Raw genomic sequence first — 14,653 nt, 5'->3', positions numbered from 1 at the left:
CCTTAATCCATTTGGCAATCAAAAAATATATATAAATATATACATATATACTTTGCAAGTAAAAAATCAATTGTAAAAATCATATTCTATTTTCATAACCAATTGTTAACAAAGATCGCTTTGGTCCTTCTAGACTTCTTCAGGTCTGTGTACAGGAACCCTAAAAACTATCGATAAAAATATTATTGTATAATTAGTACTGTTATTACACATCATTTTGAATAAGGTGAAAAAAAGAGAACCAGAAAAAGAAAAAAATAAGAAAAAATGTATGATGATGGAAACAAAATATACACTTAAATTACAACTGATTTAAAAAAGTATTTAAAACCAACTGGTAGAATAAAATAAAATAAAATTAGTCATGTAAACAATGTGGCAATTATTCTAAGTTCCAGTACACTTTTAATTGAACAGTAGCAGTTTAGTCCAGGCTTCCTAAAAGAGTTCAGCTTTAATTGCCACGAGTTCATGTTTCTCCATAATATTCGGCCTGTCTCCTTCAAGATCACCCATGTCTATGCGATCCAGGATCTGGAACTTAAAACCTGTGTCTCTTTTATGAAGAGAAAGGTCTTTGGCTTGTGTATTATTTTTACATCCAGACAGGATTTCTGACAGATGACATGAAATCCTACACTTGAGTTTATTTACAGTCTTGCCTACATAGAATGTATCACATTCATTGCACTGTGCCCTGTAAATTACTTTTGTAATGTTACAGTCACCCCCTGCACTGGTCTTAATGATTTTCTTTAAATAAGGGCAATAAAAGCTATGACCTTGCTGTATAAATACACAAAATGTGCAATTAGTTTCATCTTTTAGTGTTTCTCTTATATGGTCTAGGTTTAAATTCAACAAAACTTCTAATGTTCATGGCCTTCCTATAAACAAAGAATGGGGCTTCACCTAAGATGTTAATCAGAAAAAGGTTTCCTGTGACAATGTCCCATTTTTCTTCAATAAGATTTTTGATACTGTGATTATCCAAAGTGTATGTCAGGATGCAGCTATTTTTGCATTTGTTATTCTCTGTGGAATTTCTTAACATTCTCCTACGGGGAGGTTGAGTGAAGGTGCTTCAGTCCTTTTCAGTTCTATAATGGGTTCCAGGATGTTTTTTAACATATGACTTTCACAGCCTCTGTGAAGATTGGGAAGAGATGGGTGAAGGCTGCCAGCCTAGTCAAACAGAATTTGATATATAATTCTGGCATTTGTAAATAAATGTGAAAAACAGGCATGTTTTCTTGAGTGTAAAAGAACACTGTGAAATGTGTAACTGCAAAATATGTGACAACATTGCTCTCTACTGGTCCAGTGAAGCATGTTGTGACCCATTCATGCTAGAATTCTGCTCCAGTGCGTCCAGATGAAGGTTTCATGCCCATTGTTTTAAGGCTAAAGTTTATGACCAGAATTTACATATGGATGGTGCTTTACTGCTCTGGTTCCTGTTAGAATGTACATGTGAAATGTCTTCTATTGTTGTAAGTTTCTGAGCAGGTGCTAGATTGCTAAATAATGCAGTTTGTTGCCTGGGAAAACCTAAGTGACAAAAATGATGCAACTTGGGAGGGCATTAGAGACATATTTGTTAGTAATGTTTAAATACTATTTCTCACAACAGACGAGAAGCATTTTTTCATAGAATAGTACTAGGCTAATTGCCCTTGCAAGCCATTTTAAGCCTAGGTAATTATCCCCTGTGAGATTCAAACCCTGTACCTTGTGTTTGTAAGGCAAACATCTTAACCATTAGGCCACCCTCCCAACCCTAAAAAATAAACAGCCATGTAGGTCTCCAACCCAGGACCCTATACACCATAGTCACAGTAGCTAACCTCCAAGCCATCACAGAAGTAGCTTGATATCCATCTTATCAGCACTCTGCCTTATGCTCACATGTAAGTTTTAGCACTGTGATTTCTTGTAGGAATAGTTAAAGCTAGTAAAGATTAATTATGCATTTTTCTTTGAAATCAGACCTGTCCTACTGTATTATTTTAAGTTTCTGTGTGATCTCTGAACTCTTAGATATCTCTGTGGTGTAGTAGTTTTGTCTTGTGTTTTAATAATTTATTTTTAAATATTTTTAAAACCTTTTCCTGTAGCTGGTTTGTGTAGAGATACGCTCTAGAGTACATTGCATATTTATAGAAGTTATTGTAACAGGCCACTCTAAAGTAAGCCTTGACTGTTAGTCAACAACCTGGAGAATCTGCATCAGCCTTTCCCAGGTGTGTCTGTGAAGTTGTATAAATACTTATCTCAAGGTGTGTGTGTGTGTTGTGTCAGCTACTTGGCAGGGACACGAAGCACTGGTTGGACAGAGAGGGTACTGGAGGTTTTAGCTTGCCCAGCTAGGCTGAGACCTGGACCCTATAGCTGTGCCAGTGGGGAGTCTTATTGGGGACCTGGTGGGCAACGGAGCAACCAGCCCCAGACTGACTGTGATCGCTGTGTGCACTTATGGGAAATTGTACTTTCCTGTGCGTATTAGTTATCCTCCTTTCCTCTCTTCTAGGAGACGACCTCCCTGGTGTTAGTGGTGAGGGTTGAGGCTCCTTGACTGCTGGGCCAGGGCACGGTCGTCACAGCCTCGCACCAAAAAATCATTATCTAAGCTGTTCAGGTTTCTAAAAAATTATTCCATATCTGTGGTAATTCTATCTAATCTATAGCCCTGGGACTACACTACATTATACTTATTTTTTGTAGGATGTAAACTTTTACTGTGGAGTAATAAGTTAACCCTTGTTGGTTTTCTGAATAGATCAGAGGTAATTCTGTTATTGTTGCTGTCCTTGGAAATCTGCATATCTAAGAAAGTGGTTGAAGTATAGCTATGGGAAGAGGTAAACTTCAGGAAGGGGGGTGTTTGATTGAGGTAAGTGATAAAATCTCCAAGCTGCAAGGTGTCACCTTCCCACACAATAAAGATGTTGTCAATAAAACGTAAATAGCATGTGATATGCTGCATGAAAGTCTGTGTTGTTTAACACAAAGTCCTCCTCCCACTTGCCCAGGGCTATGTTAGCTATGCTGGGGAGCCATGGCATTCCCCACTCCTATACCAGTTTTTTGTTTGTAGTGTTTGCCATTGAAAGTAAAGAAATTGAAGTTCAGTAGAAGATTAACGAGCTTGCTTAACTTTTGCAGTTGTGCCTGTGGACCTTGATTATGTTTCTTAAAAGACTCCATAGCTGCTGTTATACAGTAATTCTGAGAAAGCACTGTGTACAAGGATTCCACATCAATAGTTAATAAAATACTGTCAGCTTCCACTGTAATGCTTTTTATTTTCCTCAAAAAATCCATTGAATTTTTATGCATGACTTATTCTTTTCTGATAAAGGTTTCAGTAAGTAATCAAGATAAATGGTTGTGGCTTCAGTAAGGGAACCTCCACTTGCTACCACCGGTCTATAAGGTAGGTCTTCTCTGTTCTTGTGTGGCTTTGGTATTCCAAAAAAGTATAAACGTGGGCATCATAAATAATTATAAAGACTTTCAGTAATATGTTTTTCTTCCCATAATGTGGTGAGATTAGTGGTCCATAAATCAGATGCACTCTTTTTATGTCATCCATGGTAAATAACTCATAAAATCTGTTATCCTCCTGCATGTTCTCCATCTTTAAAAAAAAAATAATTATATATAATAATTTATATAAAAGTGTATATATATATATATATATATATATATATATCTATATATCTATATATTTATATATATATATATATATATATATATATATATATATATATATATATATATATACATATCTCTCTCTCTCTCTCTCTCTATAGATATATATATATATATATATATATATATATATATATATATATATATATATATATAGATAGATATAAACAAAAGAAACTATATTAGACTGGATACTTATTAACAATTACCCACACATGTATAAAGCCGGAACCTTGCCCGATGAAATAAGTGATCACCATTTCACCTATATTATCAGGCAAAAGGCTGAAATCCACAAACAACCCACCTACAAAACAATCAGAAACAAGAAAAATTTTAACCTCAAGAATTTCCAAACAGACCTTACACTTTGCAACTGGTCAGTACTTAAGCATCTTCTACTAGAGGAAGCTGTAAAATACTTTAATACTAAATTTTTATCCATCCTAGACAGCCACACTCCACCTCGTACCATTTGGACTAAAACCAAAAGTACCCCATGGCTTACAGCTGCAACTAGGCAAAAACTCTTACTAAGAAATAAAGCTTGGGCCACTTGGCGTGCCTCAAAAAAACCTCACAGATCAACTCCATTATAGACAAATAAGGAATGACACAAAAACATCTGTCACAATCGACAAAAGAAACTACTATCACAACCTACAACAAAAACACCAAAACAAACCACATAAATTCTGGGCAACTCTAAATAAACTTCTCCATCCAGGACTATCCACCACCCTGGTCCCCTCAACCTTCAACTCAAATTCTCCTGCAGAGGTTGCCAACTCCTTCAATAGCTTCTTTACAGAAACTATCCAAAACCTAGCCAATAACTTATCCCCTAGTGCACCAAATCCATCAGACTATACACCTAGTACCCAAACTACCTTCAAATTTCAACCAGTCTCAACATCATTTACCCTTAAACTAATTACAAAATGAAAACCAACTACTCTTGCCGCTGATCTCCTCCCTGCAGACTACCTACAAAAAGCAGCTGATGCTGTAGCCTACCCTATATCCATTATGATTAACAGATCCATATCTGAAGCTACCATTCCCACTACCTGGAAGATATCCCATATTATTCCATTCCACAAGGGAGGCAGTTCTACTGACCTCTCAAACTTCAGACCCATAGCAATACTCTCGCCTATAGACAAAATCATGGAAAAATGTACACAAAAGCAACTCCTAGCCTACCTTCCTGATAACAATCTGTCAAATTCTCAACATGGCTTCAGACCAAACCAGAGTACCACCACTGCCCTACTATCCTTTACCAATGTCATAAATCCTAATCGTAACAGCAATAAACTGTCCTCAGCCATCTTCCTAGATCTCTCCAAAGCTTTCGACATGGTAAACTATCAACTTCTCCTGCAAACCCTAGACTGAATCTCCCTAGACACTCATGCTATACAATGGTTTAAGTCATATCTGGGAAGTAGACAACGGGCAGTCCTGTGGAAAGATAACTTATCTACCCTTTTACCTATAACACTTGGAGTCCCCCAAAATCCATATTCATTAATGACTTGCATAAAGTAATACCAGACACTACCTGTACTCAATACGAGGATGACTCAACCCTAATATGTTCTACTACAACTCCAGAACTGCTGACATTACCCCAAAACACATTTAGCATAGTTGAAAATTGGCTCCTCTATCGTCGTCTCATACTAAATCCCAAAAGAAACAAACTGCTGTTGTTCTCCCAATCTCGTAAGACCTCCTCTCTAACCTTCTCCATTAAATCTAACAATGGTACTATTATCTCACCAGACCCCTCAACCAAACCCCTAGGGGTTATAGTTGACAACAACCTAAAGTCTGACTTGCACATCGACCACACAATCAAAACAGTAAATAAAAAACTTGGCTCTCTACATAGACTCAAACCCTTCTTAACTCCCCTAGCCAGAACTGTTCTTGCTCGCACTCATCTACTATCCACACTTCTCTACGCCTCCCCCTTATTCACCAACCTGAGTAAAACCAACCTCAACAAGCTCACAACCTGCTATAATCATATTGCCAGATTTGCCACCACCTCTGCCTATAGGACCCATCACTGCCATAACCTCAAACTACTAGGCTGGCTTGAACTGCCTAACCTTCTACTGGCTAACCAACCAGTAACTGCCCACAAGATTCTCTACCAGCCAGAATGGACACCCAGTCTTAAAACTATCATCACCCCCTACCAGAACCTTAAAACTCTTCGATCCTCTAACAAAATGCTAGCTTTCACCTTCAAAGCTAACAACTCAGCTGGGGAAGCTCTGTTTATGAACTCATTTGGTAAAGTCTGGAAGTCTCTTCCTACAGAACTAACCTTACAACCCTCTCCAACTCAATTAAAAAAAACCTTAATCAATACTTTACTATGCGATGGCTCTGTCCTTGCTCTACCCCTGACTAATCCCCACACTCTTCTACTGTGCACTCAATTAGGGTCTCCTAGCAGTGTCACTGAATCCTAACCTAATTACTCTGTACAAACTTGTTGTTTAAGTGAAATCTAGAATCGATTTTAAGTAACCTATAAAAAGACGCACAAATATATATGAACTTTTTGAATGTTGGGCTGGGAACTTGGAAAGTGACCTACAAATATATTGTATAACTTCTATCTTGAATTATACTAATAGTGGAATGGTATCAATATGTAAATATGTAACAATTTATCTGCACTGTATTTCTCTATTGTATTTTACAATGTATTATGCTGTTCTGTCTTACGTCTTCTGTATGGAGCTTTTCTCCCAGGGCCTCCAGTGAAAATGGACATATATCCAGTCAGACCTTCCCGGTCAACAAATGTAAAATAAATAAATAAATACATATATTTAGAAAGCTTGTGAGGAAACTATAACTCTATTTTTCCCAAACGTTAAGGCCAACAAACTAGACTGGTACAACAAAAACCAGAAAGGCTCCACGATAGAAAAATGCTTTAATTGACAAAACAACAGAACAGTGACCTGGCGAGTACAGAGTCAAGTTAAATTCACTAAGCGCTTTCACCCGTTCATAAAGATGGGCATTGAAAAGCAAATTCAAGTTCTTAAAAGTCAGTTCGTACACACACCCACTTATTAAAACCAATCAAAAGTGTTAATCAATTGAATATTTAAATGTCAAAATTCACCTAACAAAACTAAAAAAAATTTTTAACAATAATATACCTAGTCCAATACAATGCTGTATTAGACTAGGTATATTATTGTTAAAACATTTTTTAGTTTTAATTGTTAGGTGAATTTTGACATTTAAATATTCAATTGATTAACACTTCTGATTGGTTTTAGTAAGTGGGTGTGTGTATGAACTGACTTTTAAGAACTTGAATTTGCTTTTCACATTTCACTCTGATGATGCCCATCTTTATGAACGGGTGAAAGCACTTAGTGAATTTAACTTGACTCTGTACTCGCCAGGTCACTGTTCTGTTGTTTTGTCAATCAAAGCATTTTTCTAATGTGGAGCCTTTCTGGTTTTTGTTTTATAACTCTATTTTTTGTTTTACTTGGATCGCTTGTCTGTGTACTTAATAAAGGATTTTCGACTGGAAACAGAGAGCCTTGCCTTGCTTGGATTACTTTCGAATACTTAGTAATTCTGTACAATTACATATTTTTATTTATTTATTTTTACTTAAGACGAGTTTAAGTTCGCTACTTCTACTACTATTGTCTGATCTGATTAATATACAGTGATTAACTAGAGATATACGGACTGAAAATCTTCCACATAGAGAAGTTTCTTACACGGTTTTGTAGTTACATAACTAATACACAATTACTTATTCACACTAACCAGAGTAATTAGAGCTGGACACCAAGAGTGATGAAAGCACCTCCCGCCCGCCTATAAATATGGCTTTGTTTGTTAACTCTTCTGTGTTGGGAAGCAATGTACATATTTTTTAAATGCTGCAAAAAGAAACTCTGGTTTTCACAAAAAAAGTATTTGCATGCAAACACGTGTGTGTGAACAGAGAGTTTGTTTCGCACATTTAAACTTGATCTTCAAGTCAAGCCACGTGTGTACTATGTATGTGCATGTGGAAGCACACATACCAAAACAGGTCCAGCACAGCAAACCTTATTCTGGCACAGCATGCGACAGGCAGACATGGGAAAACAGGACAGAAACTTGCACAAACAACCCTGCAAGTGCATGGCATAATACACAGTTAGGTGACAGTATACAACAGCAGAGGAGAAAAAAATACTAGCTGTCACATCCAGTAAGCATTCCATGAATTTCCTCAGTTTTCCATTCCTGTGAGATACAGCCCTGTGACAAGGAATGGAGAAGGGAATGAAAGGCAAAAAATAATCATAAGAGTTGTGTAATTCATTTTGAATGACAAATTAAACGGTGAATTCTGAAGTGTCTCCACAGTAACTCTTCAAAATGGATCAGCTAATGGTCTGAAGCAGAAGCTAAACAGTCCAGCTAGAATGCTCCACAGAGCCACACTGTCTCATCACTACACTAAGATACTACAGAATATCAGCGCAACATCTGAATTCTAAGGCTCATCCAGAGTATATGTAAACCTTGCTTTTATGTCCAGGAAAACAACAGTTCCGAATGCAGAGTAACCCAGCAGCATGATTAGATTCCATTACTTGACTGATCCCACAACAATGTTAAACATTTAAGTACTCATTTCCAATTGTGCATTCAGGACATTAAAGTAATATTTAATACCCTTCTGAAGTGCAATAAATTTCTTTACTATGTGCCATGCAAATGAATGTGCTTGGAAAATATTATCAAGTGCACTTTTTTAAAGTTAAACAGGACTATAAACTTAACCATGGCTTTATAAAGGTTTGATGCACTTTCTTTGATAAAGTATTAGAATTTCACTACTATCCATAGCTGCTCCACTACCCCAACATAAACACAGTACAGAACTTCTGGGTAAAAAGGGAAAAGAAAAACTGCACTGAAAGTTAATTTAACATGCATTTGGTAGAGGTTCAATTGACAACAAAGACTTTGCATAAATACTAACAACATTCTGTAAAAAAATGAAACTGTGTTTTCAAAGAGGTATTAAAAAGACACATCACAGGAAAATGATTTAAAAACTTACTGTACAAATCGGACTCATCCAGGATTTCAGATTTGATGATTTCTTCAATGACATCTTCTAAGGTTACCAAACCTAGGACCTCATAGAAGGGATCGCCTTCACCCTCACTATTTACTTTTTGCACTATTGCCAGATGAGATTTTCCTAAGGGGAAAAAATATATATATGTCATGACAATGTGCCTCTATATCATGATGTTCTTGTATCTGCACCTAGGTGTCTTTTCTTAGTCTGCGAAATCAGCTGTCCAGCTCTGCAAAAGCTTGGTAAACTCCAACTCATATATTTTTTTCTGTTGGCAACAATCAGCTCTGAGCTTCCTACAGTACAGTGAAGGAAGACGGTTGGAACTACGTCTCACTACATTTATATAACTGTTGTAAAAACGTTGCATGGCATCCTTATGCTTATAAGTCACGCAGTGGCTCATTCCTAACTACTTTAACAACAACAACAAAATGAAGGCGCACACTTAAATAATGCAATACTCTTTTCTGGAAACTCACCAGTAACATGGTTAAGTTATTGACAGCCGATTTTTCTATGTGCACTTTACATGCTCTCCCTTCTCTAAGTAAGTCTGTCCAAGTGCTTTGGTTTCCTCCTACAAATACTGTATGTTTTTGAGGTGCAGGAGGAAACCAAGTGCTTTGGCTTCCTCTTCCACCTCAAAAACATGCAGCAGGTGACTTGGAATTCCTCCAGTTTTCCTGGATCACACCAAACCCCTGAGGTGTGCACAGACAGTCATTATAGTTTCTGTTGGGACTGGGTACCGTGTACTTGCTGTTTCTTTTACTTTTCTCACAGATCTTAGGGGTGCTGAGAAGGTGACCATAATTTGTGTAGGGGAAGTATACTGTCTGGGGCAGCAAGCTGGAATACATTTCTGTGATCAATTACCTTTCTCACTTTGCTCACAATCACACATCAGGCATATATACAAGTGGGCTGTCTTTAGGGTATAGGGATGAGCAGTAGGTATGACATCAGTCACTTGAAACACAGGACTGTGGCCATCCGCAGTCACTTGAAATACAGGACTGTGGCCATTTAAACCTCTGCTTTCATCTCCATTTAACACCAGAAAGATGCACAGTCAGTGACAGTGTTTTTTTTTTTTGTTTTTTTTGGGGGGAGGGGGGTATCCTCTAAAAAAATTATCTTGCAAGTTTATTATGAGATATTATTTTGTCAAAGCCTTGGCCATATCCTCTGCCTTACATGAAAGAAAAAAAAATGAGTGAAATTATTTTCTTCCTCATGACTTTTGTTCAGGCCACACTAGATCAAAAGGCTGAGAAAATCAAAATTGACCAGCATTGCAAGTTACAGAACTCCTTTCATTGACTTACAACACCAACTACTGCAAGAAGCAAATTGTCAAGTAAAACAACATCCAGTCTTACACATGACTTTCTGATGTATCTCTTGGTATAGAGAAGCTTGGAATACAGCCGGGGGGTTAATATTTTATGCCATCTACCCAATAACAGAGCTAAGCAATGGCAGTACTCTAACTGAGCTGCCATGAAACTGACAGGATGGTATGTGAATTACACCTCCTTTGCTATACAAGCCAGTTGCAACTGAAGTTTCCTTTTTTAAACTGAAGACAGACAGACCTGTCTAGATGCATACATTATCACTTGGTAGCCCACAGCTATTTTAAACCCACTACCCCCCACAAGCAGAGTTAGAGAACTTTAAATCTGGCTGTCCAGCCAACAGTCAATCTGAAGATTAACCACTTCTTTATAACAAAACAAATATTTATTTTCAAAAAATTACATGCAAAACAGAACGTTACTTCTGGCAGCAAAGCAAAATGTGCCTAGTAATGTCTATCATGAAAACTGTAGCCTTGAGTTGGAGTTCCACAAGCATGTGATAACTACCCTACGCAAATCTGGGGCCTAATGAAAATTTTTCTGGCCCAGTACATACAGAGTGAGATCCAAAAACTTGTCTTAACTTTCAAGGTGTAGTTGCAGCTAAACACGTATTGACTAGAAGTGATTTTAAAAAATGTCTGTAAAAGTAAGCAGCTTGCAGCATGGCAAAAGATGCTTGTATTTAACTTGTACCCACCTGTCAGGCATGTGATTTTCTATTACTTCAGTAACCCAACTGCAGTGCTGAGTTATACTCGCAGCACAGTGACACTTAAACCTTACTTTGCCAGTTTTGTGTACACTGTGCAAGGAAAACAAACACAATATTACTAAAGCTCTTTAATTCGAAAAATATATAAAGGGTCAGCAAGAATTAAGTGGGGGTGGAGGCCCTCTGCAACAAGCTGTTTAAATGGAGGAACAAGGCAGGGGTGTCTGCTCTTGCCTCTTTGTCATTTGTTCGATATTTAGAGTCACTGTAAAAGAAAATAAATAACTCAAAATTCAGTGGTATAACTGGTATGGTACTCAAGAAAAGTTAACCTTACTTGCAGAAATTTTTACTTATTACTTTGTATCTGATACGGCTGCAGTGGTGCAGCGGTTAGCATTGTCGCCTCACAGCAAGAGGTTCTCCGGTTCGATTCTCGGCTGGTGTGGAGTCTGCATGTCCACCCCGCGGTTCAGTGATGTTTAAAGACATGCAGGTAGGTGCGTGGTGAATGGTGTGCCTTCGTTGAAGGTTAGGCGTCGGGCTGGCATCTTGGCACCATAAAAATCTACTGCCAATCATAAGCGGACTGGCGTTCTGCTGTGGCAATCCCTAACCGGGAAAGGTCAACAGACGTTACTTTACTTTGTATCTGATAAATCCAGAAAAGGGCATTTTGGTATTGTAGAACATTCTGAGACCGATTTTATATATTTTTTTGATATAAAAATAAAGATGATAAAATAGACTATAGCAGTAAACTGCATACCCATACATGAATTTGTTCAATATCCATGTTTATGGAGACATAAGATGATATATTTCGGTGTATGGATTAAAATGATTCTGTTACAGCAGCTAAGGAAAACTGGGAAGGGTCTAAACAAAATATAACACAAAAAAATGAGAATCTGGAAGCTCTTGATTCTGGATACGGATAGTAACATAAATGCAGTAAAAATGTTTTAGTCCCTTTAATTTTACATAAAGATCAGGAATGTTTTTATCAACAAGAGAAGTTGTGGACAGTATTTAACAAAGAGATGAATTAACTGATTTGAGAAGGGAACAGAACAAGAGTTAAGTGGGATAAGTTGATTCTTCCCATAAGACAAGGAAGTTTATGATTAGCTGATGTGAAGGGATACTTTAGCGCTACGCAGTTAAGGCTCATATACATAAGAGCAGAAGGTTATAAATCGAAGGGGATGACGATGAAACAGAGGTGGGAGCTGTTCATGAAATAAAGAGAGTACGGGTTTGGAAGTAGGTCCTTAAGAATGAGAACAACCATACAGAACATTATATTCATAAAGTAACAAAGTAACGAAGTATTCTAAGAACTAAACCAACATGAGAAAGGAGATATACCAACAGCGATGACTGCAATGTAATGGTACAGAAAACAGGCAAGAGGGACCTAGAATTTACTTCAGAAAATTAGCAAAGGAACCACGGTATTTGGAGCAAACTGCTACAGAAGAAAGTTAACAGAGTGTGATTAAGCCAAGAAGAGTCTAGACTCCAGGTTAGAGACTACCTTCCATACCATGAACATATAACAGACTACAGGGAAAGAATGCAGGACACATGATTGCCAAGTGAAACGCTAGCTATGGTAGAGTTTTTGGCTGAGTCTAAAACAGAAGCAGCTGTTAAAAAAGGGATAATTAGTAGGGCATATAAAATATTGCATGATAACCATAATAATCAATCAATCAGTGAAGTTTAGAAAAGATTGGGAAGAAAGACTGGAAAGGCAAGTTACCAAGGAACTATGGAAAGACACCTGTATTTCTGTCAAGTATGTCACAAAGTCCAGAAGATTTGGGATTTTTGCTTGAAAGTGTTTGCATAAAAACTTTAAACCCCAAGCAGACTTCAGATAATTTTTTTCCTCAGGTAGACAGCAGATGCTTGAGGTGTAAAGGAAAACTGAGAGTTAGCTGGGAATATGTCTTCTAGGAATACAAAGAGTTGGAAGATTTTAAAAGCTCCCTACAGATTGCAATGTCAGAAATGTTGCAGGAGCAGAGACTTCCAAGATGGCTGCGCATTAATTAATAGCTTAATTCTGGCTCTCACAATCTGAAAACAGAAACTTAGCACAAAAAAACAGTGGACTTAGATTTCTGGGTAAATTTCAGTAACTGACTAGTAAGAGCACTGCCTTGATGCCAGAAAAAAAAAAGAAATATAAAGGACCTAGAGGAAAATCAGCCGCAAAAGGTGACGGGGGGGAAAAAAAACACTAGGATAAGTACTGCAGTTGCTCAGCAAGAACAAGTGCAAGTTCCAGACACTTTCCAGTAACCTAGAGGAAAGTATAAAGCACTTGCACACAGAAATGGTTAAAGTAAATGAAACACCGATGGGATATATCAATACAAACAATAAAAAGCTGGAAAAAAATGGAAGCAGTTTTAAACAGATATTCAGCCTAGGTGACAGAATTGCAAAACTCAGAGGGTGAAATGAAGAAAAGGCTGGGTTAATATGAAACTGCACAAGAGGAGATGTTTCAAAAATAATAGAATTACAGGGCAAAGCACATAGGGGAAAAACCTGAGATTTTCTGCTGTACCTGAGAAGCTGGAAAGAACAGACTGTATTAATTTTATGAAGGCACAAATAAGCAACTTGAATGGTATTCCACAACAGGAATTGTTAAGTGAAAGGTCACATTGTGTCATGCTCCAAATCTGGTTACTAGAAAACAACTTAGACCTTTAAGAGCAAGGATGCGGTCTTATCAGCAAAAGGATTTGATTCTGACAAAACTGTGGCAGAAGAGCAAAGTACTAAAAGTGGAAGACAGCACAGTGTTTGTGCTGAATGATTACTCATTGTACACCAGGCAGAATAGGAGTAAATATATTCCATTATTTAGGGAATGTCGAGAAGTAGGTGTGAAAATTCAAATTCCTGTACCCAGCCATCTTCAAAATATTTTTTCCTGAAGGCTCAAAATCATTTTTGATTAAGTACATGCTAAGGAGGAAATACAAAAGTTTGTCCAACAAAGGGAGAGCTGTGAAACAGAAGGAGTTTCTGCTTTATGTCCTTCTGGTGATAAGGACTACAGAGAGACGGAGGACGTGAAATCTTTTCCACTGTTTCAATGGAAAATGCCTGAGAGAAGGATGACAACATAAGAGTTGACCAGAAGAATTGAGAATACATTGGAAATGAAAAAGAGACAGGATTAGGGAGATGGTGATGAACAAGAATAAAGCTAGTAACTTGAAAGTTGGCAAACATGGGGTGATAAAGCAATAATTATATTTGTGAAACATGACAGAACAAGAAAATCTGAAAATACTGGACTTCCTTGAACTCTGTTAAACTTGTAGGGGACTTTAAAGCATATGCTCACTCCATGTTATTAATGTTTGAAAAATAAAATCAGTAACTTGGAAACTGACAAATGTGGGATTACAAAGCAAGAATTATACTTGTGAAACATGGCAGAACAAGAGGATTTGGAAATACTGGATTTTTGTGGACTCAGACTTCTAGGGGACTCTAAAGCATATGCCCTACTTCACGTCATTAATCTTCAGAAAAATGCTTGGGAGAGCGGAAGAGGAGGAAGAAAGTTAGCTGTAAGTATTTGTTTCTTAATGGGACTACTATAATGGTGTAGGACTTTCTTTGCAAGCTATGAAGTAACCTTTTTAGTTTTTTTTAAAACTAATGGGGATACTAATA

At 37.3% G+C, this 14,653-nt stretch overlaps 1 protein-coding gene across 1 annotated transcript in view; it reads right to left on the bottom strand.

The window, feature by feature from the left end:
• Positions 1 to 14,653, bottom strand: part of CNNM4 (cyclin and CBS domain divalent metal cation transport mediator 4) — a 1,037,549-nt gene that overhangs the window by 447,833 nt on the left and 575,063 nt on the right. The window contains exon 2 of the mRNA XM_044084379.1: positions 8,837 to 8,980. Within this exon, the coding sequence (XP_043940314.1) occupies positions 8,837 to 8,980 (144 nt within the window). The remainder of the gene's footprint in view (positions 1 to 8,836; positions 8,981 to 14,653) is intronic.

The sequence above is a fragment of the Protopterus annectens genome, chromosome 9.part0, assembly GCF_019279795.1.
Source record: "Protopterus annectens isolate FY-2018-M chromosome 9.part0, PAN1.0, whole genome shotgun sequence".
NCBI lineage: Eukaryota > Metazoa > Chordata > Ceratodontiformes > Protopteridae > Protopterus > Protopterus annectens.
The sequence above is the reverse complement of the archived record's forward strand: the minus strand, read 5'-3'. Positions and strand labels throughout refer to the sequence as shown.